This window comes from Dipodomys ordii, unplaced genomic scaffold (genome assembly GCF_000151885.1).
Source record: "Dipodomys ordii isolate 6190 unplaced genomic scaffold, Dord_2.0 Scaffold18, whole genome shotgun sequence".
In the NCBI taxonomy this organism is placed as follows: domain Eukaryota; kingdom Metazoa; phylum Chordata; class Mammalia; order Rodentia; family Heteromyidae; genus Dipodomys; species Dipodomys ordii.
In genome coordinates, this window is record NW_012267234.1 from 8,044,982 (window position 1) to 8,070,797 (window position 25,816).

The 25,816-nt window shown below is 45.0% G+C and overlaps 3 protein-coding genes across 4 annotated transcripts in view; 2 read left to right on the top strand and 1 right to left on the bottom strand.

Annotated features, from left to right (window-relative positions):
• The window catches only part of Slc7a6 (solute carrier family 7 (amino acid transporter light chain, y+L system), member 6), a 39,732-nt gene extending 30,321 nt beyond the window's left edge, over positions 1-9,411 (top strand). Inside the window, exons 6-12 of the mRNA XM_013012668.1 lie at positions 1,792-1,936; positions 2,653-2,776; positions 3,007-3,110; positions 5,095-5,191; positions 6,306-6,455; positions 6,549-6,732; positions 7,302-9,411. Of these exons, the coding sequence (XP_012868122.1) occupies positions 1,792-1,936; positions 2,653-2,776; positions 3,007-3,110; positions 5,095-5,191; positions 6,306-6,455; positions 6,549-6,732; positions 7,302-7,396 (899 nt within the window). The 3' untranslated portion in view covers positions 7,397-9,411. The remainder of the gene's footprint in view (positions 1-1,791; positions 1,937-2,652; positions 2,777-3,006; positions 3,111-5,094; positions 5,192-6,305; positions 6,456-6,548; positions 6,733-7,301) is intronic.
• A 2,165-nt stretch (positions 9,412-11,576) lies between these two features.
• Positions 11,577-18,537, bottom strand: Slc7a6os (solute carrier family 7, member 6 opposite strand). Its single transcript, XM_013012628.1, has 5 exons — positions 18,341-18,537; positions 17,946-18,212; positions 17,008-17,211; positions 14,929-15,049; positions 11,577-12,477 (listed from the first exon to the last, which is right to left on the bottom strand). The coding sequence occupies exons 1-5, from the start codon at positions 18,530-18,532 to the stop codon at positions 12,341-12,343; spliced, it is 921 nt and encodes a 306-aa protein (XP_012868082.1). The 5' UTR covers positions 18,533-18,537; the 3' UTR covers positions 11,577-12,340.
• A 59-nt stretch (positions 18,538-18,596) lies between these two features.
• Prmt7 (protein arginine methyltransferase 7) overlaps positions 18,597-25,816 on the top strand; it is a 34,067-nt gene continuing 26,847 nt past the window's right edge. Inside the window, exons 1-4 of one of the 2 annotated variants that reach the window (XM_013013017.1) lie at positions 18,597-18,679; positions 21,970-22,178; positions 23,543-23,579; positions 25,121-25,270. In XM_013013017.1, the coding sequence (XP_012868471.1) occupies positions 22,084-22,178; positions 23,543-23,579; positions 25,121-25,270 (282 nt within the window). In that variant the 5' untranslated portion in view covers positions 18,597-18,679; positions 21,970-22,083. Of the gene's footprint in view, positions 18,707-21,969; positions 22,179-23,542; positions 23,580-25,120; positions 25,271-25,816 lie in introns of both variants that reach the window. The other variant, XM_013013018.1, reaches the window with a different exon arrangement.

The window sequence follows — 25,816 nt, forward strand, 5'->3', positions numbered from 1 at the left end:
TGTGTGTGTGTGTGTGTGTGTGTGTGTGTGTGTGTGTGTGTGTGTGTATTCTGGGAGGTTGGCTTTGTGGTTATTTTACAGCCTTCACTTTTCATCCGGATTTGGGTTCAGCATTCCTCCCCAAGCCAGCTCACTGAGCAAAATAGCAGAATATTGTGAAGTTGGCACTGCTTTTCTGAATGTTGGCTTTGCAGAGCTTTTCATTTCTGGATCAGAGCACACTGAATTGACCATGAGAATAATAGGCTTCCCATAATCTCTTTGGCTCAAAAGGGAAATCCTAAGGATCTTCAGCCAAGGATTTCTCCCTCATTTAACAGCCCCTTCCTCTAGATGATCAGACTCTAAATGCAGCTGTGTTTAAAATAACCTGGAGAGCTGAGACCCTCAACTCAATCTCTGGTTGGCTTTAAGTCTAAAAGGTTGGGTTTGTTTGTTTATTTATTTATTTGTTGGTCATGGGGCTTGAACTCAGGGCCTGGGTTCTGTCCCTGAGCTTTTCTGTTCAAGGCTTGCACTTTACTACTTTGAGCCACAGCTCTACTTCTGGTTTTCTGGTGGTTCATTGTGGATAAGAGTCTCATGGACTTTCCTGCTTGGGCTGGCTTGGAGTCACAATCCTCCAGCCTCAGTCTCCAGAGTAGTTTGGATTGTAAGTGTGAGGCACCAGTGCCCAGTTTGTTTTTATTTTTGTGGTACTGGGGATTAAACCAGGGCCTCATGAATACTATACAAATGCTTGATCATCAAGCTATAAGCGAAAAGCTGTGTTTTTATGAAGTGCCCTAGGGGATTCGTAGGCAGTTGGTCCAGGATCTGAGTTCTGGACTATGCTCATGCCAAGTAAGTGCAGGCAACCATCTAGATGTCCCCAGAGTCTCAGGAGCATCTTGGGGTCAAATTGGATTGTCGAGCAATCAACATAGACCTCAAGATAAACCTCAGGGAACCACTGCTATGTACAGTGCCTGACAGCTCTGGAGAACAGGAGTCTTTGTGTTCTCTGTTCTTGCTGCATACCTAGCCTTTTTGCCACAATGAGATCTGGGTCTATCTTTCTACAGAGGTCAGTAACAAGTTCCCTTAGAAGGCTGAGTCTTTGTTAAAACCCCTAATGTGTTCAGGAGATCTCTGTTCTGTGTATTTTGGTGCTGCCCCTGGGCTTCAGGTCTGCAGTCTCCACATGCCTTTAGGGAGAAGGACATATCGGTATCTTGGCCTGAGCTGGCCCCCTGAAGAGTGGGGGTGACCCAGTATGAGATAAGAAAACCTCAGTTACTCTTAGCTTGTAATTTCCTGTCTTTATCAACCTGCACCCACTGCTAATAGAGCAGTGGTCTGTGAGACTAATAAACCCATGTGACCAAATTGTGTCGTGATCTGAGCCAAGACCTTGCACTGCTAGTAGAAAATGTCTCCTTTAAGGGGAACAGCTACTGGTGTTAGAAAAAAATCGGAACAAGGCACATCAGCCAGGAAGAACTTTATTTTTCTGAGATTGTCCAGTTTTCCTGAAGACATAGGAACTTTTCTGAGTGAACAGGTGGGGTGTAATAAAGTGTGGGGGAAAACTTGGGCTGTTGTTCTTTTGGTGTTAAATAACGTTTTTTTTTTTCTTTCCCGTTTTCCCTTTTTGTTTGCCCCTCTTTATCTTCCTTCCCCTCCTTCCTTTCTTCATGTTTCCTTCCTCTGTCCTTTCTCCTCATCCTTCCTCTTCTCCACATATTTTCCATGTCTTTTCCTCAACCTCTTCCTTTTCCCTGAATCCCCCATCTGTCTTTGCCTCCATAGGACACTCTGGGCACTTCATGAACTCCTTTGAGGGTTCCTCCTGGGATATGGGGAACCTCTCTCTTGCCCTCTACTCTGCCCTCTTCTCTTATTCAGGTTGGGACACCCTTAATTTTGTAACAGAAGAAATAAAAAACCCAGAAAGGTAAAGGCAAAAATCATACTTTCACTCTCCAACTTGACTGAAACTGCTGCTGTAGTGGGTGCACTTGCCCTGAACACGCCTCCTCCCTCTGCCTCTCATCCTATTTTCCTGTTCACCCTTCTCCAGTTAGGAGAGATCAAGAGGTAGGATAGGAATGAGTGAAAGTAGGAAGGCCCCTGGCTCCTACCTTCATGTTCCCACTGGAGAGCCCCAGGATCCTCCTTAGAGAAGCCAGCAGCAGACTCAGCTGGGGCTGAGCTCTCAGGGCCTTGTAATCTCAGCCGGTACTGAGATGACAAATGGCAGAACTGGAGTTTCTTTTGGCCAGCTGGGTTCCGTCGCCTAGCTTCTAGTCCCCAGAGATCAGAGATGCATGAACATAAAGTTCTGTGGGACTCATTGGACCTATTGTGGCAAGGAGCTATCTTCACAGGAAAAGTGCTCCTCCCTCCTTGCCTTTGATCCCTTTTCTCTCTCCCTCTCTTCCTGTCCCTTTCTCTTTTCTTTCACCCTCTCTTTTTCTCTTACTCAGTAGAAAGAGCCTATGGGCATAAGATACATACCCACCTTGGGATATAAGGTGAAGAGGAGCCAGCCTTAAAAGACCCAGTGGCCAATAAACTGTTAAATGTTAAAACCTTCCAGTGGATACTTGATGAACCTTGGGTCCCAGGAGAGGTTGGTTTTAGGTGGTCCTATTTCCCTTGTCCTAACAGAAATTTGCCCTTGGCCATTGGGATTTCTATGCCAATTGTGATGCTCATCTACATCCTGACCAACGTTGCCTATTACACAGTGCTGAGCATTTCAGATGTCCGTAATAGTGATGCTGTGGCTGTGGTGAGTCTCTTGGGATCCTTAAATGAGGATCATCAGCTCATGATATCTAGCCCCACTAAATGACCCTCTTTCTTTCTCTCTGCAGCCAGACCAGCTCTGTAGTATGAGGGGATAAGTCTAGGGCAGAGGGTGGGTTGCTTAGCAATGACTGCTTTTGACCTAATATCATACATGTAGGCTGATTCCAAACTTTGTCCTGTGTTGAATGTCCTCCTGTGCTTTGTCCCCAGACATTTGCTGACCAGACGTTTGGCATGTTCAGTTGGACCATCCCTATTGCTGTTGCTCTGTCCTGCTTTGGGGGCCTTAATGCATCTATCTTTGCTTCATCAAGGTACTGAGTGTCAACTTTACCAATGATAGACATATATAAACACACACACATACATACTCACACACACACACACACACACACACACTTACTATATGGACCCAGGCTAGCCTTAAACTTATGATTCTCCTGATTCAGCCTTTTGAGTGCTGGAATTACAGGCATGTGCCACCATGTCCAGATGCAATCCTTAATTCTCACTAGCCAACTCAAACTTTTGCCCTATCATGTCTTTTCTGGTGGTGTCATCAGTTCCTGGGGTTCTTCCTGGGTGGCTTACAAACATCTACTATTTATTCCACATGTTATTTTTTTTTCCAGTTGTGCCATTATGGCTGTTTTAATTGCTTGGCCTCTTGGCATCTGGAATTTTCCTTTAATGTCCATCCTTTTCCCCCAGTTGAAACGTGCGCAAATATACACGTTTGTGTACATACACACACTCACTAAATTTAACTGAGATGATCATTTCTCTCCTTCATCAGGGTGCCTACCTCCATCACCTCCAGCCTAGGGCCTGTATTTTTTTTTTTTTTTTGTCAGTCATGGGGTTTGAACTCAGATGTCCTGAGTAGCTAGGATTACAGGCATGAGCCACCTGTGCCCAGGGGGCATTCTACCCCTTTGAGCCACAGTGCCACTTCCGGTTTTTGAGTGGTTAATTAGAGTCTCATGGATTTTCCTCCCAGGGCTGGCTTCAAATCACAGTCCTCAGCTGTCAGCTTCTTGAGTAGCCTAGGATTATGTGGCACCAGCGCTTGGCTGAGCTACACTTTGTAATGACTCTGAGGTCTTTTGTCTTTAAATGTGATGGTTCCCTATTTGCCCACTTAGTTCTGGAAAACTCCGGCTCTTCTTCCCAACTCAGATATGATCCTCTCTTTTAAAGCTTTTTGCTCCCTCAGCCAACTCTCAAGCCTAATAAGTGAGTGCTCTCTATGCTGTTGGAGGCTACTTTGGATGATATTTCATCTACATTGATCATTTTCCCAGCTGGTAGAGAATTTTATTTTTTATTTTTATATTGCCAGTCCTGGGGCTTGAACTCAGTTACTGGGCACTGTCTCTGAGCTTCTTTTGCTCAAGGGTAGCACTCTACCGTAACTTGAGCCACAGCACCACTTCCAGCCTTTTCTACTTACATGGTACTGAGGAATCGAACCCAGGGCTTCATGCATGCTAGGGAAGCACTCTACAACTAAGCCACATTCCCAGCCTGGTGGAGTGTTTTAGATATGGAGAGGAGGCCTGGGTTGTCTCTGATCCCCTCGTTCACCGTAGTCTATCATATATGAAGTCATGGAAGGGCACAGACGCTGCTCTTATTTTTTGGTTAGTTGTGGGGCTTGAACTCAGGGCCTGGGCGCTGTCCCTCAGCTCTTCAGCCAGGTGAGCACTCTACCACTTGAGCCACAGTGCCACTTCTGGTTTTCTGGTGGTTGGTTGGATGAGTCTCATGGACTTTGCTGCCTGGGCTGGCTTTGAACCTTGATCCCCAGATCTCAGCCTCCTGAGTAGCTAGGATTATAGACGTGAGCCACTGACGCCCAGCTGCCCTTCTTTTTAAAAGCCATTTAAATTTACAAATTTATTTACAAATTTGCAAATAGCAGAGTGAGGGTGGTACTGGTTGGATGGGTTGGGCTGCTGGTAGGTGATGCCAGGATGCAGCATCAATGGGATGTTGGTGAGGTATTTGGTTGTGGGAGTGTAGGTGAAGGATAGTTGAGTTTCACTGCTGAGGATTGGGAGAGGGGTGGGCAGTGGATAATGAATGGTAGCATGGTACATTCCAAGTAGTGGTGGGTTGCTAATAGTTGAAGAGGGTGGAGATGTGGGTATTCATGCATAATGGGCTAGGCATGCATGGAGTCTGAAAGACTGTTCCCTGCTATTTCTGGGGCTCTGAGACTAGTTTATCTAAGTAAGGATTATGGTTGTGTGGTTGAGTAAAAGGATCCTGCTGACACATTTCTTATCTTTACAGGTTGTTTTTTGTGGGCTCCCGTGAGGGCCACCTCCCAGACCTTCTGTCTATGATCCACATTGAGCGTTTCACACCCATTCCTGCCTTATTGTTCAATGTAAGCTGTGCTCACAGAGGGTGGGGGTTTGGGCATATTTATGTAGGGTTCTTTCTAATTTGCACTAAAGTGTTTTATAGGTAGGCCTTATTCCAAGATTTGAAAACCATCTGTCTATCTGCACATACTTTATTTATGCAGTGCTAGGGATGGAACCTAGGCCTTCTTCCACTTGCTAGGCAAGTGTTCTACCACTGAACTGTACTCCAAACTCCTCCACTATTTCTCTCTCTCTCTCTCTCTGATAAAATCTCTCTGTGTAGCCTAGATTGACCTTACACTTTAGATTTTTCTTTCTTTTTTTTTTTCCTTCCACTTTAGATCTTTCTGTTTCAGCTTCCTGAGTGCTGGAATTAGACATATACCACTAAGCCTGACCATTTTTCTTTTTTTTGGGGGGGGGGGTTCGGTCATGGGGCCTGAGCTCTGGGCCTGGGCGCTGTCCCTCAGCTCTTCAGCTCAAGGCTAGCGCTCTACCACTTGAGCCACAGCACCACTTCCGGCTTTTTTCTTCTTGCTTATGTGGTGCTGGGAAATCGAACCCAGGGCCTCATGCATGCAAGGCAAGCGCTCTACCACTGAGCCACCTTCCCAGCCTGACCATTTTTCTTTTTTTTTTTTTTTTGCCGGTCGTGGACCTGAACTCTGGGCCTAGGCGCTGTCCCTCAGCTCTTCAGCTCAAGGTGAGCGCTCTACCGCTTGAGCCACAGCGCCACTTCCATGACCATTTTTCTTAATACAGAGGGTCCTTCCATGTCTCTGCAGAATAGGATCTTTTTGCCTTAAGTTGTGTTATTTTGAGGGAAAAAGATAGATTGGAATATTATGTATGCTTGACATTTAGGCAAATTGGACCTTGTCCTAAGACTTCAGTCCCTGATCCGTCCTCTAAGATCCCTTTGAGAGGGTGACTTCTGTCTTCTCTCCAAGTGGGTATGGATTAATTTTGCTTTTATGCAGTTTTAAAGCCACAGGACATTGTGATGCTTGGAGGCCTTTCTTCCATTTATATCCTAAGTATTTGAGACCCAGGTATAAGATGATTGGATGTAGAGTCTCTGGGTTGGCTGGAGGTGACAGTGCTCACTCTTCTTCCCCATTACCTCCTCCACAGTGCACCATGACACTCATCTACCTCATTGTGGAGGACGTTTTCCTTCTCATCAACTACTTCAGCTTCAGCTACTGGTTCTTTGTGGGCCTTTCTGTTGTCGGACAACTCTACCTTCGTTGGAAGGAGCCCGAGCGGCCCCGGCCTCTCAAGGTCAGGTTTAGAGGGGTGGGCCCTTTCTCCAAGGTACCTTCTTGCTTATGGCTTGTACCATCATCTCATATATCTCATTTCCTTCCATTTTAGCTGAGCCTGTTTTTTCCCATTGTGTTCTGCCTATGCTCCATGTTTCTGGTGATCGTGCCCCTCTTCAGTGACGCCATCAATTCTCTCATTGGCATTGGGATTGCCCTGTCTGGGGTCCCTGTCTACTTCATGGGTGTTTACCTGCCAGAGTCCCGGAGGCCATTGTTTATCCGGAATGTCCTGGGTGAGTGTCTGCTCCATTACTCACTAGCTATGTCAACATGGGTACCCACATACTTCTCTTTTGATCCTTTTTTTTGGTGGGTTGTTGGTCGTGGAACCTGAACTCTAGCCCTGGGTGATGTCCCTGCTCAAGGCAAGTGCTCTACCACTTGAACCACAGAGCCACTTCCGGTTTTCTGGTTGCTAATTGGAGCTAAGACTCACTGACTTTATTGCCCAGGCTGGCTTTGAACTGAGAACCTCAGATCTCAGCCTCCTGAGTAGCTAGGATTACAGGCGGTGTAGCCACTGGTGCCCTGCTTCTCTTTTGATCTTGACACAATTAGTGTCCTATTCTGGGTTAAACTATGCCACTCACCTGGGAAGACAAGGAGTCTTAAGTATCTTAGACTCTGGCTGGACATAAAATGGAGAACAGATACTGGTTGGGGGTGGGGCAAAGCCAATTTCAGTATGCCCCAGGGACAGGTGGGAAGGGAGCGCCAGATGAACTTTCAGTCTTCTGGTGTTTAGGTTGGGGCACTAGCTAAATGTGTTTGCTAAACTTTATGCTTTTCTATTTTCATTTAGCTACTATCACCAGAGTCACCCAGAAGCTTTGCTTTTGCGTCCTGACTGAGCTAGATATAGCTGAAGAGAAAAAGGTTGAGAGGAAAACTGACTAGAGGCCAAAGATGACATCCCTAAAGCCCAGAAGGTTGTGGCCACAACCACCAAGATAAGACTGGGGCCAACCCTCCTGAATTAAAAGAGACTGTAAGGGGGGCTCAGGGCTAATGCTTTCCAGTTGGTAAGCTATGGAAGGATACTCAGGGTTCAGGCCAGCCTGAAGGTGGGGACCATAGGATAGAGGGGAAGCTGAGATGCAGGGGAATGGTGGTTTAGTTTTGCTCCTGGTGGGTAGGTACAGCCATGACAAACCTTGGTGAGCTGCAGCAGGGGAAGATGAAGTGCTAGGTTGATTCTGTGCTGGTGACTCACCAGCACAGGTTTGAACCAGGAGTCTCTACAGCGGAGCTTCTTTATGGGAAGTCTTCCTCTAATTAGGTGCAATCACCTGACTTTAGAAACCTGAAATGATACCATTTCTTCCTGTAATTCAGACTTCTTTCCTCAGGAGAGAATTGCATTCCTGCTTGTTGGATGGTTGAGGTGACATGAATAGCAAAACTGATTTAATTGATATGGGAACCATGTGTATCTCTGTTCCTGAATTTCATGAGGACCTTGTGTTGGAATTTCACTCAAAACAAACAGGCTTGATGGCAGGGGATTATTTCAGGGTCTCAGCTGGGCTCACTGAACATTTTTGTCAAGACTGGTTTCTCAGCTGTGGGTCTGTATGTCTGGGAAGCCACAGCTCCCATTTTATACAGATTATGCATCTCCATGAGGAGGTCCTGACTTTGCTTGGATCATGTCCACACTCTGGTTAAAATCCTTATGAAGATAGGCAAATTACCAGCTTTATAATGAGTTGATCTTGGTTACCTCACTGTGCCCCTCCTAGATGGAAACATGACCCATGAAGGTCCTGAAAGAAAGGCAGGGAAAATGCTGCAGCTGGAGAGAAAGCAGCTCTGCAGCTAACTAGACATGCTACTGCTGCCACCAAATTCAAACTCCTGAATTCGTTATTTTTCATTGAAACCACCAATTGTAGCTGAACATCAGCATTCATTTGTTTACAGGATATAATAAGCTGATTATGTTTAAAAATTCAAGAACCCCAAATGCAGTCTCTCTTCTCCTAGGGATGTCTCAGTATGGTGGCAGGTCAGGTTCTGGCTGCAGATTTTATACTAAGTTTCCCACAATCTTCCATTGAGTCTTACCCAGAAAGGTGAACTTTTTAAGATCATGTACCTGATTACACTTTAGATGTCACATTACTAGCATCTGGCTCAGATACAGCAAAGACAGATGGACAATGATGATGAGTCCTAAGTCTGGTAATAATTATTTTGAAGGATAACCCTATGAAACCTTAGGTCTTTGTTCTAGTTGATAGTTGATCTCTGGGTTTCTATAATGAACTTTAATAGGGCTGGAATGTTCTGGAATCCAGGTGAATCACCTGCATTCTACCAGTTGTCATTGACTTGGGGAACATTTTACAGACCCATGTCATTAAATAGCTTGTTCTCTGTAAGGCCTGCTATGCAGACCCAGGCAAGCCCACCTTGGTGCTGGAAGCGATCATTTTCTTTTTTGGAAAACCTTACCCCAGGCTGCATTCTCTCTTCTGTCCCCGGCACCAGGTTTTATTTACACTCCAGACTACCTTGGTGGGTCTTGGGATAGTGCATTCCTCATCTGCATGCCCTCCCTCCCTCCTGGTGGAACTGCTGTTTCAACCTCAATCTGACTTCCCAGCAAACTGCAAAAGTGGAAGCAACTAATTTTGGTGCTCAAGCTGGGCTACTGGGTAAGGCTAGAACAACAGACTTGGCCTATTTGGATCTTCCTTCATGGGCTGTTGCATTGGATTGTACAACTGTTCTGGAATGCTCCCATACATGGAATGCTCCACTGTCATTTCCCCTGAAGAACCTGTTGGCTTGACATACCTACCCTACAGACAATCTCCCTCTCTATTCATTCATCAAACTGGTCCCAGTTGCAGAGTAAGCTTAAAAAACATTTATTTGTTCAATAAAGATTTAGGGGAGTATGATCAGTTGCCTTTCTTTTAAGTCATTTTTCTGTGAGAGTATGGGGGGGACATTCCTGTCATGGGTTAAGGATTTATATAGTAGATTCCTTCCTTAGGACAGAAGTCTTGTGCAAAGGCTGTGAGCCAAGATGGCACTAATCCCAGGGTACCTCTGAAGCTAATACTTTAAGCAGTGTGTGCTTGTCCCTGACCCTGGCTTTAATGTTTTCTAACCCACAAACTGCTGATCCTTGGAATTTGCTGCCTCCCAGTGGTTTCTGGGAGAAGCAAGGGCCTCATACTCCAGGTGCCCTAGCACTTGATTAGTGAGCCATGTCAACTCCTCATTACTGAACCTGGACAACATTCTTCTGTGTTGGATACAGACTGCCCCCAGGGGTCTTCTATGGGAGCAAAGCCTGACTAACAGCACTCAAGCTTCATGGTGGAATTAATTCCCACAAAGTCTTTGTTGTTTGCCTCCTTAAATCCATCTCCTGGTGTGCTAATCCTTTCTGCAATGGTACAGTTTGTGCACTTTTACTGAGGGTATACTTCATAAAGTTGTTAGTCCTTCCAAGGTTGACAAAACCTGAATACATATGAAGCACTGAACACATTAGAATGGTAGAATAGTTTTTAATCCTTTATTTCTATGCCTGCAAGAGGCTTTTATACACTTAAGTTGTTGCCTATTTATGCAACATTGAGTTTTACCTTTGTGGAACTTGGAATGAAAAAAATTGGGTCTGTTGCTAGTCTAATTGGTTGCAATAGTAGGACCTAAATACACAGAACTGAATCACTCTGACATGTAGAGAATAATATAAGCAAAGGCTTATAAAATAGACAAATGAAACAATGTAGAGAAGCATGTGAAAATAAAAAGCAGTGGAGCTGGGCACTGGTGGCTCATGCCTGTAATCCTAGCTACTCAGGAGGCTGAGATCTGAGGATCACAGTTCAAAGCCAGCCCAGAAAACTGGAAGTGGTGCTATGACTCAAGTGGCAGAGTACTTGCCTTGAGCTGAAATACTCAGGGACAGCACATAGGTCCAGAGTTGAAGACAGTTCAAGATTGATGATCAACCCCCCCAAAAAAAACAAAAACAAAAACAGTAGAATGTAGGAGTTGGACACTGGTGGCTCACACCTTTGATCCTAGCTTCTGGAGGGGCTAGGCATGGGGGGGTGGTAGTTGGGGGCTAGCCTGGGGAGCTCTCAAGACCCCTTCTCAACACACAGCTGAATACAGTGATATACTTTTTAAAAAGTATTAACTATGTGGTAGGCTGAGACTGGGAAGAAGAGATTTCAAGGCCTGACTGGGCAAAAAAGTCCACAGGACTTGACCTCAATGGAGGGAAACTGGACATGGTGCCATGTGCCTTTCATCCTGGCAACAAGAGGACACCTAAAATAGGTGATTATGATCCAATGTGCTTTCAGGTAGAAAGTGACACCCTATCAAAATTAGCCAGCACAAAAAGGGCTGGAAGTCTGACATGATTTCAAAGGTACAGCCTGCTTAGCAAGCACAAGGCCCTATGTTCAAAACCCAGTACCACAAAAACAAAATAACCCAACCAAACAAAAAACACCACAAAGGCATTTTCTGAGTAATGCACTTTCCCATGTAATGGAGTCAGAAACAAACTCACTAGCCAAGCTGGAGCATGGCTCAGTGGTAGAGCACTTACCTGAAAGCATGAGTTCAAAACCCAGTATTGGCACGCACACATACATATATACACAAATCCTTAGTAAGATTAAGTTTAAAACTTGTCTCACCAGCTTTTTTTCTTTGTGGGTATGTGTGGGGACTGTATATATACATACATATATATATATGTATGTATATATATATGTGTGTATATAGATAGATAGATATATGACAACTAAGGCATTTAAAAGGTTTAAAGGGGGGGCTGGGAAGGTGGCTCAGTGGTAGAGCACTTGCCTTGCATGCATGAGGCTCTGGGTTCGATTTCTCAGCACCACATAAGCAAAAAGAAAAAAGCCAGAAGTGGCACTGTGGCTCAAGTGGTAGAGCGCTAGCCTTGAGCTGAAGAGCTGAGGGACAGCACCCAGGCTGAGTTCAGACCCCACGACCGGATCTCCCCCCCCAAAAAAAAAAGGTTTTAAAGGAATTGCTTTCTTCTATATAAAATATTAGCTGGGCACTGATGGCTCATGCCTGTGATCCTTGATACTTAGGAGGCTGAGATCTGAGGATCATAGTTTGAAACCAGCCCCAGCTGGTTTTAATGAATTGCTCAGACAAAGCTGGAAATGGCACTGTGGCTCAAGTGGTAGAGCGCTAGCCTTGAGCAAAAGCTCAGGGACAGCACCCACATGCTGAGTTCAAGCCCCCCCCAAAAGTGTTTATTCAACTGAATATCACATTAATACATATTGTTCCTTGGCACCACTGCCAAAAGATGACAATAATCTGTTTATCATTGTCAGAATCCCAAGAAGGGAAGAAGAGATGACTGTTTACTAAAACCTCATGGTTCAGACAGAGTCTACTTTTTCCCCTAACAGCTGCTGCTACCTGGGCTGTACTATACATAGTTCTTTTCCAGCCCCTTCATCAGAGTGAATGGGCTTTCACTAGAGGCAGAAGAACCTTACTGCTTCTCCTTTGGCCTTCAGCACAGACTTGTACTAGGGAAAAAGAAACCTACACCAGGAAGTGAAAGAAACTTTCATTTTTATAGCATTTTTCTCCCATTGTAGGATCACCTCTGATTGAAGCCAACGAGTTCTACTGTGAGAGGAAAAAATTCATTCTCTTAGGTTAAGTTTTCCCTGTTACTGGGTATGCTTTTTCCCTCCATATGTTCAGTTAGAAATCCAAAAGGATTAGAAATCCAAAAGGATGTCACCAGGCCTTGACATTGGTCCAATCCCTCAAGAGTCTATGGAAGAACTACATGGATATTACAAGTCAATCTGAATCCAGGTCCTGGGGGTTGTCATAGTCAAACGCCTTCTGTACATCCAAAGGGTACTTGCTCCACACCTGTCGCACATTGAAGTCTCTTTCCTCCTCACTGAGGCTGTTGGAGTCATCAGAGCCAGAACCTAGATGGAACAAATCAGGAATAGACTTATTGTATGATGCAGGCTGTTACAAGAGCCTCTTCCATTCTAAAAAGGCATTTTGTTGTTATTGCTGTTCCTCTTTCTAGAACACATGCTCAATTTAGAATACAGAATACCCTTTAAAAAAAAAAACAGTCATATTTGGAGAGAGTGAAGAAAGGGTGACATCCAAACAGAAAACTTCTAAGGTGCCGGGTGCCAGTGGCTCATGCCTGTAATACTAACTACCCAAGAGGCTGAGATCTGAGAATCGCGGTTCAAAGCCAGCCCAGGCAGGAAAGTCGGTCAGACTCTTATCCCCAATAAACCTCTAAAAAACTGGAAGTGGCGCTGTAGCTCAAGTGGTAGAGCGTTCACCTTGAGCTGAAGAGCTGAGGGATAGCGCTCAAGCCCAGAGTTCAAGCCTCACGACTGACCAGAAAAAGAAAAGAAAAGCAAAGAAAACTTCTAAGGTTATATCAGTGTGGAAAGACTCAGGGAAAGGTGCCAAGGTAGAGTTAGGGGGGTTAATTTAACTGCTGTACAACTGCTGGTATCTGACTTCTGTAACTGTAACCCCCTGTATATCACTTTCATAATAACAAGTAAAAAATCTTTTAAAAATCAGGTTCATAACTGTAATCCTAGCTACTCAGGAGGCTGAGATCTGGGATCTCAGTTCAAAGCCAGCCTGGGCAGAAAAGACCCTATGAGACTCTTATCTCCAATTAACAACTCAAAAAACTAGAAGTGGAGCTGTAGCTCAAAGTGGTAGAGCGCTAGCCTCGAACACAAGAGCTCAGGGACTGCCTAGGCCAGGCCCTGAGTTCAAGTACTACTACAGACCCCCTCTCCCCCCACAAAAAAAAAAGCAGCAACTATATTCTCACTAATTCAGGTCCCTTAACACTGGAGTATTTCCTTTACCCGGTTGATTTGACACAGTTTCTCTTTGTATCTGAGGTGGTCTAAAATCTGGATCCTCTTGCCTTAGCATCTCAAATACTGGGATGACAGATGTATATCACCAGGCTCAGCAAAATCTGAAAGAATTTCTTTGTATTGCTCGGGATTGAACTCAGTGTTTTATACATGCTAGGTAAGCACTCAACCACAGAGCTACATCCCCAGTTTACATCACTTTAGTATAGGATTTTTTAGCATTCTACCACTGAGCCACCTTCCCAGCCCCAGTATAGGATTTTGTTGTTATGTCACTGTTTAATTGTTCCTTTACCAGGCAGTATGTTGGTTTCTGTTGGCTGCACTTAGAAGGACGTAATTGTCAAAGGAACTGGGTTGCCAGGACAGGTTTCCTTCCTATTCCCCCAGGTATATGTCAATATTGGATATTTTTAAAACAATAGATGAAAAACACAACAGGTTTTGTTTTGTTTTTTGGGTCCAGTCATGGGGCCTGAACTCTGGGCCTGGGCACTGTCCCTCAGCTCTTCAGCTCAAGGCTAGCACTCTACCACTTGAGCCACAAGTACCACTTCTGGCTTTTTTCTTTTTGCTTATGTGGTGCTGAGGAATCAAACCCAGGGCCTCAAGCATGCAAGGCAAGCGCTCTACTACTGAGCCACCTTCCCAGCCCCAACACAACAGTTTTTAGTGTTAAATAACTCAACAACCCTGAGCCTACTGCTAATGGAAAACCTTTTTTTTGAGACAGGGTTTTGCTGTATAGTCCAGGCTGACAACAAAATCCCAGTCCTCCTCAATGTCCCAAGTGGTGGGATTACAGGCCTAAGCCTAGCTTAATACTTATTTCTGGCTCATGGCTTGCACTCTACCACTTAAGCCACACTTCCAGATCAGTTTGTTTTTTTTTTTTTGTCAGTTAATTGAAAATAAGAATTCCAAAGACTACTTTACCAAGGCAGGCTTCAAACTGATTCTCAGATCTCAATCTTCTGAGAAGGTAAGATCACAGGTATAAGCCACTCATACCTGGCTTAATATTTTCTTGATAAGAATAGGAAAAAGGAGGGGCTGGGAAGGTGGCTCAGTGGTAGAGCACTTGCCTTGCATGCATGAGGCCCTGGGTTTGATTTCTCAGCACCACATAAGCAAAAAGAAAAAAGCCGGAAGTGGCGCTGTGGCTCCAGTGGTAGAGCGCTAGCCTTGAGCTGAAGAGCTGAGGGACAGCGCCCAGGCCCAGAGTTCAGGCCCCACGACTGGGCCCCCCTCCCCCCAAAAAAGAAGAATAGGAAAAAGGACAATAAATAAAGCTCAGGAAAGTAAAGTAACTTGCCTGAAACCACAGATAAGCAATGACATAAGGATCTGAGCACAGGCCTGCCTGACATTACACCTGACTGACCTCACAGCAGTTTCTCTGAAAACACTGTTCCCTGTCAGAGAAGGAAAGTCATTTACAACAAAACTATCGCTCTTAGACCTTAGTCTTGGATACTTAGTCCCCGCCCTATCTGGGCTGCCACCAACCTCTGGAATCTTCATCTCCATCGCTGCTCTCCTCCTCTGGGTACTCATTGCGCCAATTATTTTCACTGTTCTCATCATCTTCATCTTCATAAATGTCCTCTGCTGGTTGTTCATCATTCACCTGCACATCTCAAAGCAAACATGAGTCTAATGAAAATTTCCAAGGTTATGAAGTTTGTGGGAACTGTTAGCATATCAGTGTGGGAAGACTCAGAGAAAGGTGCCAGGTGATAAAGGTAGACTAGGGGGTTAATTTGACTGCTGCAAAAGAGGCTGTAGTGATCTTAGGTTATGAGTGGGCAAAGAGCCCTGTTTTACCCAGAATCCAATTTCAGAATACCACATTCCAACTCCATCAGCAGGGTAGAGGAGCAACAGCTCTGAGTAGATAAGGCAACCATCTTCAAATTCCTGAATGGCAGTCATGGGGGAGAGGGACTGTATGGAATGTGGTTAATGCCAAAGACCAGGAACAAAATTTAAAAGTACCAGCTATGGGAAGGCAGGGGTAGAGGGCCATGCATTGGTCCAAACAGGTGTATGACTGTGAAACTGGTAGTAGTGCAGGTGAGAGGATAAAGTGCTTGTCTTACATTATTAGTGTAGCAGATACTATCTCTGATTTTCTCATTAATGATGTTAGAACTTAAGAATAGTGGTGTTAGCAAATATGGTATATAACATGTGAACACTGTTATATATTACAGACTGTGATAGACAATTTGCTCCAGGAAAGTTAGAATGAACTTGTGACTTAGAAATTATGTAATCACTTAATCACAATCAAAAAAAAAGAACTTCGGGGAAGGGAGGGAGGGAGGGGATGGTAGGGGGAAAACAATGGAGGGGCTAACAATGTTCAAGAGGAAGTGTACTCATTACCTCACTCATGTAACTGTAACCCTCTGTATAGTATCTTTACAATAAAAAAAAAAAGCAAAAAAAAAAAAAGAATAGTGGTGTTAGGATGTTATCTTTCACCACCTAACGTTCTTTCCTCTTTTAAAATTAAAAATTATTTTGCTCTTTAATTTTTTTTGCCAGTTCTGGGGCTTGAACTCTGGGCCTGGGCACTGTCCTTGAGCTTCTTTTGCTCAAGGCTAGTGCTCTACTACTTAAGCCACAGCGCCACTTCTGTTTTTTTTCCATTTATGTGGTACTGAGGAATTGAACCTAGGGCTTCATACATGCTAGGCAAGCATATTCCCAGCCCTTTTGCTGTCATTTTTATTAAAAGCATCTAGATTACTTTATTAAATGCCTCTACACATATTCCAGCCATAAAGATCTTGTAAACATTGTAAAAGATTTCTTATTAACATAAATTATAAACAGCTGAGCACTGGTGGCTCAGCTGTAATCTAGCTATTCAGGAGGCTGAGATCTGAGGATCATAGTTCAAGACCAGCCTGGGCAGGAAAATCCATGACAATCTTACCTCCAATTAACCATTGGAAAACCAGAAGTGGCTCTGTGACTCGAAGTGGTAGAGTGCTAGCCTTGAGTGAAAGAGCTCTAGGACAGCATCCAAGCCCTAGTTCAAGCCCCATGACTGACTTAAAAAAAAAAAGGGGTGGCGGGGCTGGGAATGTGGCTTACTGGTAAAGTGCTTGCCTAGCATGCATAAAGCCCTGGGTTTGATTTCTCAGTACCACATAAACAGAGTCAGAAATAGTGGTGTGTCTCAAGTGGTAGCTTTGAGTGAAAGAAGCTCAGGGATAGTATCCAGGCCCTAAGTTCAAGCCCTAAGACTAGCAAAGAAAAAAAAAAATCTATAAATACTGATGGTTTTTCCTTAAATTCTCTGCACTAAATTAGGTTTGTAAAAGTATTTGAGGAAAAGAAAAGAAAAAAAACCATACACTCACACATTCCATACACATATACTTGGCAGCTTGAATTCAGGAACTTGCGCTTGCTAGGCAGGCCCTCTACCACTTTGGCCACTTGCCTCAAATTTTTCCTTTTAAGTAACAAGACCTAAGAACAATGTTATCAGGACTAGAATGTTGAAAGGCACAGTACCCTGACAAGAGATAGAGAGGCTGCCACACGCTGGCTCCTTATGGAACCCCTTACCAGCTCCCACTCTTGGCTATAGGGCTGCACAGAAAGAATGTTCTCAATCCATCCTGGAGTGGCCATATCTAAGTAGTAAATGTCATACACATAGTCTTCATGTTTCTGTTCTTGGCGCCCAACTTCTGGTCCATCTTCAGATATAACCAACCGCTCACGTATTAACTCTACAGAATTGCAGAGAATCACATCTGGGTCAGCTATCTGTAAAAATACAGATGATAGATGAATGACTCAAAACATGTTCCAAGAGTTGGATGAAGGCAGGCCTGCTATAGTTCTCTGTATTGATTTCAATTTTCTTGGTCCCATGGACTATGGGCTCAGTTACTGATAATTGGGGATATCTAGTCTCTATTCTACCTTTGATCAATTTCCCTATCTACTTTGCTCCACTGATCCTGCATTTCATTAAGAGTGAAAAGCAATTTTCTTACAAACATTACAGGGTCTAGAAAGCATCCCTTCCAATTCCTTACTACTATGTTATCTCTCTGGACTCCAGGCATACTGACCTGGTATAAACTAAACCACCTGTATTCTTGCAAGACTTCTGCCCGTAAAGCCTCTCTCCAAGATATCCCCAATGCCTCTGCTTGCTACTCAGCTTCTTTAAATCTTCACTCACATGTCTTTTTCATTTAAGTTCGATTTTACTAAAAATAGGGTCCACTTGTTTAGTGTTTCGCACCCCCCCCAACCTGTATTGCCACCTTACACTGATTTTAATTTTTATGTTTTTCTCATCTCCCTGAATTCCTCATTACTGTTCAACAGAATCTAAGAACAACGTCTGGCGCTCGTATACACATGTCAAAAGTAAATCAAATCGGTAAAATGAGGCCATCACTCCAAACAGATCACAACCGTCCCTATTTTCGGTCGCAGACTCCTGGTACAACAGTCCAGACTGCCAGGGCCCACTTCTGGGTGCTTACTGTGCAGGAATCCGTGACAACACCTTCTGGGTCTTTCTCCTCGTGGATCAGGTCCAACAGCTCGAAGCCTGCATCCTCGGCAGCTTCTGGCGCGCACTGGCTTTCCAGATTGCCAGAGGTCCCGGAGGCCCGGCGGCTGGAGACCACCCGGTAGCGGCCTTCTTTGCGGACCTCCCGAGCTGAGGCGCGGAGATCGCGGCGGATGCGCTGCTGGCTGTCCCGGGAAGGGCGAAGGGCAGCCCGCACGAGGGGTTGAAGTGGCTCCTCCTGGGGGGTGGGGGGACAGGCAGGAGCGGGGAACGGCATCAGCAAGGGTGTGAGGGGGTCAGGGCATCCCTGGAATTCCAGCGGTACCCTAAGATCCCCTCCCCACAGACTCCATCGCCGCCCCGTACCTGGGAGCGCACGGTGGCCACCAGCTGGAAGACATTGTTCTCCGCCGTGCTCTCCAGACACTCGGGAGTCTTCTGAGCGGCCGACCCCTCCTCGGCGCCTCGGAGGCGTTTACAAGCTAGCACTAGAGCCTCGGCAGGCTCCGCGCTGCGCTTCCGCTTCACTCGGAGCACCGCCGTCCTTCCGGCCTCCATAGCCCCGGTCGCGGAGGACTGTGGGAAAACGCGGCGTGAAATAGGGAAGCCCTCTCCTTCCGCTCCTGGCCCCGCCCCCGGGACGTTCTGCTTTGATGTCGGGATGCCCCGCCCCCACATGCTGGCCGCGGCAAGATGGCGGCGGAGGTGAGCGGGTTGGTCAGAGAGAGGCCGGTGAGGTGCTGGGTGTTCTGAGAAGGTGGGGGTCGTGTGGTTGGAGTCCCCGGGACCGCCATCATCTTTCCCTTACCTCTAGGGTTCTGGCAGAGGCGTCTGGTGTGGCTGTGCTTGGACGCCAGGACACGCGTCTCTGCCGGACATTCTCTTGAGTCCTCACGGAAAGAGTGGGAGCCCCGTGGCCGACGGGAGAGCGAGGTCGCAGGCCCGCCCGCCCCTGCAGTCTGGCCTGCTGAGAGCCTTCGCAGGGTCTGTGGCCGAGCCCAGCGCCGGGCCCGGGTCATTGACGGTACTCGTGCCCGGCGCCTCTCTGGAGCCAGACCTCACACTGCTTCAGCCTCCGCACACGAAACTGGCCCTGTGCTCTTAGGTGCTGGGATGCTGGTAGCTGGCCTTTATTAAGTCACGATTCCGAGGATTAGTATTAAGTACGAGTGGAAAGCATTCTGTCAGCTCACCTGGAGTAGTTTTGTAAAGGGATGCACCCGAGGTAGACGTATCGCACGGTATAGACATGCACCGAAGTGGAAAGCCTGGTGTCACTTCCAGAAGGCCATCAGTTCCTCTGCTCTTTGCACTTTTATTCAAAATTCTGAGTGGACTTTTGTCACGTTTTCCTTTTGCATCTTGTACTTCTACTTTAGGGCCCTGTCATTGAAAAGTTGGATAAATATCCACATATTAGAAACTACTCTTACACAACTTTAGCCTAACCTATCCATCCATGACCTATTTTCTTTCCGTTATTCTCTATGCGAACTGGGGATGTAGCTCTGTAGTATTGAGTTTGCCTTGCATCAGAGAGGTTCTTGATCTCCAATACTAGAACTACAATGATTATGGTTAGGTTGTTTATGATTATGCTTCTTATGATTGAGATTTGGGAAGGTGATTTCCATTCATTCCTTGTAAATGACCATGTGCGTTCTCAACTCTTGAAGATTAGGAAGAAGATCTTAGAGCTCTCTTGAATCCGAAGTATGGACTTCTGAGAGAGAACAAATTACAGCAATACCTGAGGAAAGTTACTGATAAAGGATATATAGTTTTTAACTAGAACCAGTTTGTTCCTTCATAGAGTTGGAAACCAAAACATGGTTCCGTCTTCATTATGTAAAGATAGGATGTAGCACAGAGGTAGAGTTTGCATGCATGAGACCTTGGGCTTGACGTCCCAGCATCATGTACCCCCAAAAGTAATTATTTAGATTTCTGTATAATCTCTTCCTCTAAAATTGGGTATTGGTCTCGTACAGGTTAGGCAAGTGCTCTATCTTTGAACCTCACCCTTAGCCTATCTCTATATTTTTTGGGGGGGGGTCCTGTTGTGGGGCCTGAACTCTGGGCGCTGTCCCTCAGCTCTTCAGCTCAAGGCTAGTGCTCTACCACTTGAGCCACAACGCCACTTCCGGCTTTTTTCTTTTTGCTTATGTGGTGCTGAGGAATTGAACCCAGGGCTTCATGCATGCAAGGCAAGCTCTCTACCACTGAGCCACCGAAAAAAAACATTGTAATCCTAGATTGAGCCACATCACAGAGAAGAAAGGAATTCCATTGACTAAAGTTCTTTACAGTTTTATCTTTTAAATGGTTTTAAAATTGATTCCACGTGAACCATAGGATAAGGGCTTCTGGATCCTTCCCCATGAGGATCTTATTGATGTGTTTGTTTTCACTTGTTCATTTTCACTTTAGCCAAACTAATTTATTTAGTGTATATGATTGTCTAGACCTTTCTGATACAATAAAATAGCCCCTCCCAATACTATCCATCTTTTAAGTCTATCCTGAATATTCAAGCCACATATGATAATTTCTGACATAGCATTTGGTGGACATAATTTTCCAAAGCACATTACAGATTCTGATAGTTGTGGGTTTTCTGTCTTCAAAAAAAGGCACTCACTGCCTTTGAGCTTTTATGCTCAAGGCTACCACTCTACCCATAGCTCTACTTCTGGCTTTTTGGTAGCTAATTAGAGATAAGCATCTCATGGACTATCCTGTCCTGGCTTGCTTTGAACTAGGATATTCAGATCCTTCTGAGTAGCTAGGATTATAGGCATGAGCCACTGGCACCTGACTTAGAAGGGTGTTCCCAGAAGACAATTTGAGTACTTTGAGCCAGGCTAGTGACAGCATCATTTCAGGAAAGATTATTTTCCTGTCTTTCTAGAAGAATTTCATGTTTACTTAGACTAGGTAACTTCAAAAGAGCATTAAAAAAATTCTGACTAATAGAATAGGGAGATTTTGAAGCTAGTTTTTTTTCCCCCCGGTCTTGGGACTTGAACTCTGGGCCTGGGTGCTGTCCCTCAGCTCTTCAGCTCAAGGCTAGCACTCCTACCACATGAGTTATAGCACCACTTCCAGTTTTCTGGTAGTTTATTGGAGATAAGAGTTTCACGGACTTTCTTGCCCGAGCTGGCTTTGAACTGTGATCCTCAGATCTCAGCCTCCTGAGTAGCTAGGATTACAGGCGTGAGCCACTCGTGCCAGCCTGAAGCTAGTTTTTAAGAAGATGATGGGTAGGTGTGGAACAGGCATTCTGTGATTTTCCTTTTTTTTTTGTCTGTCAAGGGGCTTGAACTCTGGGCCTGGGCACTATCCCTCAGCTCTTCAGCTCAAGGCTAGTGCTCTACCACTTGAGCCACAGCGCCACTTTCCATTTTCTGAGTGATTTATTGGAGATAAGAGTCACACACAGACTTTCATCCTAGGCTGGCTTTGAACTGAAGTCCTCAGATCTCAGCCTCCTGAGTAGCTAGGATTACAGGCGTGAGCCCCCGACACCTGGTTTACCTTTTTGTTTTCTTGGTCATACTCTGGTTTGAATTTAGGCCCTTGAGCTTGCTAGGTAGGTACTGTTAGTTGAGCCATACTGCCACGCATTTCAAATTTTTGGGGGCTTAGTATGACATTTTTTTTAATCCTGGGGATTGAATTCAGAGCCTAGACACTATCCCTGAGCTTCTTTTTGCTCAAGGCTAGCACTGTACTACTTGAGCCACAGCACCACATCTAGCTTTTTCTGTTTATGTGGTACTGAGGAATAGAACCCAGAGCTTTGTGCATGCTAGGAAGCACTCTACCAGTAAGCCACATTCCCAGCTCCTTTATTGTAGCTCTTTATATGCTGAGTATATAATTAAGGGGTTTCTTCCTGGAAATATTAAAATACTGATTAACAAATACTTTGAAGTGTTTCAATGTTTTTGTAAATTTCTTGATTTTTTTTCCTCTTTTCTTCCACCCCCCAGCCCCTTGATGGTTGGGTGCATGATTGAATAGATTTCTGACTATCAAATTTGTCCCTAAGAAGTGAACTTGGAGGGCTGCTTCTCTATCCCAACACCAGGAAGCTGGTTGGCACCATGAAGGTCTTCTGTGGACGAGCCAATCCAACCACAGGATCTGTGGAATGGCTGGAGGAAGATGAGCACTATGATTACCACCAGGAGATTGCCAGGTAACAAGGATTGGCTACACAGCTGGATGGGGCACTTAGTCTTAGAGCAGGCATTTCAGAATACAGATGTAGATAATCAGGGGAGATGTGGTCACTAGCAGCTTTGGTTAGCCAGGTAGTGTGTTTGTAGGAGTTGATCAAAGTCCTGCTTGTCTGAAGTGCCATATATCAAATAGCAGCAGCCTTACCAGAGTCTTAGAGACTGTATTTAGTGGAGGAAAAAGGACCCAGGGTTCAGTAACAGGGAGTTTATGAAATTTAATTATGTAGTTAACTTCTCTTGTGTGAAAAAACAAAGTGTTTTCTTTTTCTCCTTAGAAGGCTTTTTTTTTGCCAGTTCTGGGGCTTGAGCTCAGGGCCTGGCACTGTCCCTGAGCTTCTTTTTTTATTCAAGGCTAGCACTCTACCACTGGAGCCACAGCACCACTTCTGGCTTTTTCTGTTTATGTGGTACTGAGGAATCCAACCCAGGGCTTTGTGCATGCTAGGCAAACACTCTACCACGAAGCCATATTCCCAGTCTCTAAACTACATATTTTTTTCCTTTTTTTTTTTTCTTTTTGTCAGTCGTGGGGCTTGAACTCTGGGCTGGGTGCTGTCTCTCAGCTCGTCAGCTCAAGGCTAGTGCTCTACCACATGAGCTACAGTGCCACTTCTGGTTTTCTGGTGGTTTATTGGAGATAAGAATCTCACGGACTTGGGCTGGGAAGGTGGCTCAGTGGTAGAGCGTTTGCCTTGCATGCCTGAGGCCCTGGGTTTGATTCCCCAGCACCACATAAGAAAAAAGAAAAAAAGCCAGAAGTGGCACTGTGGCTCAAGTGGTAGAGCGCTAGCCTTGAGCTGAAGAGCTGAGGGACAGCGCCCAGGCCCAGAATTCAGGCCCTACGACCGGACCTAAAAAAAAAAAAGAGTCTCAGGGACTTTCTTGCCCAGGCTGGCTTTGAACCATTATCCTCAGGTCTTAGCCCCTGAGTAGCTAGGATTACAGGAGTGAGCCACTGATACCTAACTGGCTTTTTGCTGGTTAATAGGAGCTAAGAATCTCACAGATGTTTCTGTGTAGGCTACTTTGAATTTTGTTCCTCAGATCTCAGCCTCCTGAATAGCTATGATTATAATTATGAGCCACCAGTGCCCAGCTTTGTTTGGATTTTGCTATTTAGTACAGGCTACCTTTAAACTCATGATTCTTTTGCCTCAGACCCTGAGCGCTAGGATTAAAAGTGTTTGCCACCAGCCTGGTGATTAAAATAACTTAAAATCAACCATGTATTTATTCTATCTAATTGAGAAATTGGTTTATATATGAGGATGTTTCTTTTAGTTGATAATTATCAAAGGTTTTTGACTTGTTTCTTTTTTAGGTCATCTTATGCAGATATGTTGCATGACAAAGACAGGGTAAGTATAAAAGGAAACCATTATTTTGTGTGTGTATATGTGTGTGCATGTACGCGCATGCATACATGCACTCACACACACACACACACACACACACACACACACTTTTCCTGGGGTTTGAACTCAGAGCATGGGCACTGTTCTTTGGTTGTTTTTTTTTTTTTTTGCTTAAGGCCAGCATTCTGTCACTTGAGCCATAACTCCACTTGTAGCTTTTTGTTGGTTAACTGGAGATAAGACTTTTCCTTCCCAGACTGGCTTTGAACATGTTCCTTAGATCTCAGCCTCCTAAATAGCTAGGATTAAAGGTGTGAGCCACTGGAGCACTTGGAGGAAAACATTATCTGGACGTGGTGTTTGAAATCTTGGATTAAAAGATGCAAAAAACAGCGGATGGTCAGTGGCTTATGCCTGTAATCCTAGCTATCTGAGGATCTCAGTTTGAAGCCAACCTGGGCAGGGTAAGTATGTGAAACTCTTATCTCCAATTAACCACACAAAAACTGGTAGTGGATCTGTGGCTCAAAGTGGTAGAGTACTAGCTTCAAGTAAAAATTGCTCAGGGGGCTGGGAAGGTGGCTCAGTGGTAGAGCACTTGCCTTGCATGCCTGAGACCCTGGGTTCGATTCCTCAGCACCACATAAGCAGAAAGAAAAAAGCCGGAAGCGGAGCTGTGGCTCAAGTGGTAGAGCACTAGCCTTGAGCTGAAGAGCTGAGGGACAGCGCCCAGGCCCAGAGTTCAGGCCCCACTACCGGACCCAAAAAAAAAAAAAATTGCTCAGGGACAGTGCCTAGATCTTGAGTTCAAGCCCCATGACTGACAAAAACAAAATAAAAAAATGATACCAAAAAGCAACGTAATGTAGTGGTCAGGACATTAAATCAATCAGGAGGCTGAGTCCTAACTCTGGCTTTATTTCTCCTCCTCAGCTTTATTAAGATATGATTGACAAATTGCTGGACATCACAGGTTTATACCTATAATCCTAACTACTCAGGAGGCTGAAATCTGAGGATTACATTTTGAAGTCAGCTGGAGCACAGAAGTCCATGAGACTCCTAACTCCAATTATCCAGGAAAAAGCTGGAAATGGAGCAGTTCTCAGGTTATAGACTACCACCCATGAGCAAAAAAAGCTAAGGGAGAATGCTCAGGCCCAGAGTTTGAGTCCTAGTACTTAGATAAGAAAAAAAAGATATTGTTAGGATCCTTTGTTTGTCTTAATGGTACTACTGGGGTTTGAACTTCAGGCTTCCCATTTGCTAGGTAGAGGTGTTCTACTGCTAAGCCATTATTTTTTGAGTGAATATTGAAGAAACAATTGCTTAATCAGGGCAGGAAGCTAAGCCAGTACTCCTAAAGTCTTCTAAGCCTTGCCTAGCTCATCTGAGCTGTGCTATTCCTCTAGAGACCAAGAAGGTCAGAGGATTCTGGCTTATACTGATGCTGCCAACTCAGACTCTGTAGATAGTATATAGTACTTTTTCACTTATTTTTAGTAACAGATGTGAAGTGACAGCAATTTCTTCTTCTCTCTTAGAATATAAAATATTACCAGGGTATTCGGGCTGCTGTGAGCAGGGTGAAGGACAGAGGAGAGAAGGCCTTGGTTCTTGACATTGGCACTGGCACAGGACTCTTGTCAATGATGGCTGTAACAGCAGGTGCAGACTTCTGCTATGCTATTGAGGTAAGCCACACTGTTCTGGTCTGTATCCTCAGTTTTTTGTTTTTGTTTTTGCCAGTCATGGGGCTTAAACTCTGGGAGTGGGTTTTGTCCCTCAGCTGTTCAGCTCAAGGCTAGTGCTCTACCACTTGAGCCACAGCACCACTTCCGGTTTTCTGGTGGTTTACTGGAGATAAGAGTCTCATGGACTTTTCTGCCTGGGCTGGCTTTGAACCGTGAATCAGATCTCAGCCTCCTTAATAGCTAGGATTACAGGTGTGAGCCACTGGCGCTTGGCTGGCTTTTGGTCTTGACTGGACATCAGACTCACTGATATGGCTTTAAAACTCAAGTGTAGTCTATCCTATCTCACCAACTCCCAAAGGTGTGTGTGTGTGTGTGTGTGTGTGTGTGTGATGGCTTTAAAACTCAAGTGTAGTCTATCCTATCTCACCAACTCCCAAAGGGTGTGTGTGTGTGTGTGTGTGTGTGTGTGTGTGTGTTGGCTTTAAAACTCAAGTGTAGTCTATCCTATCTCACCAACTCCCAAAGGGTGTGTGTGTGTGTGTG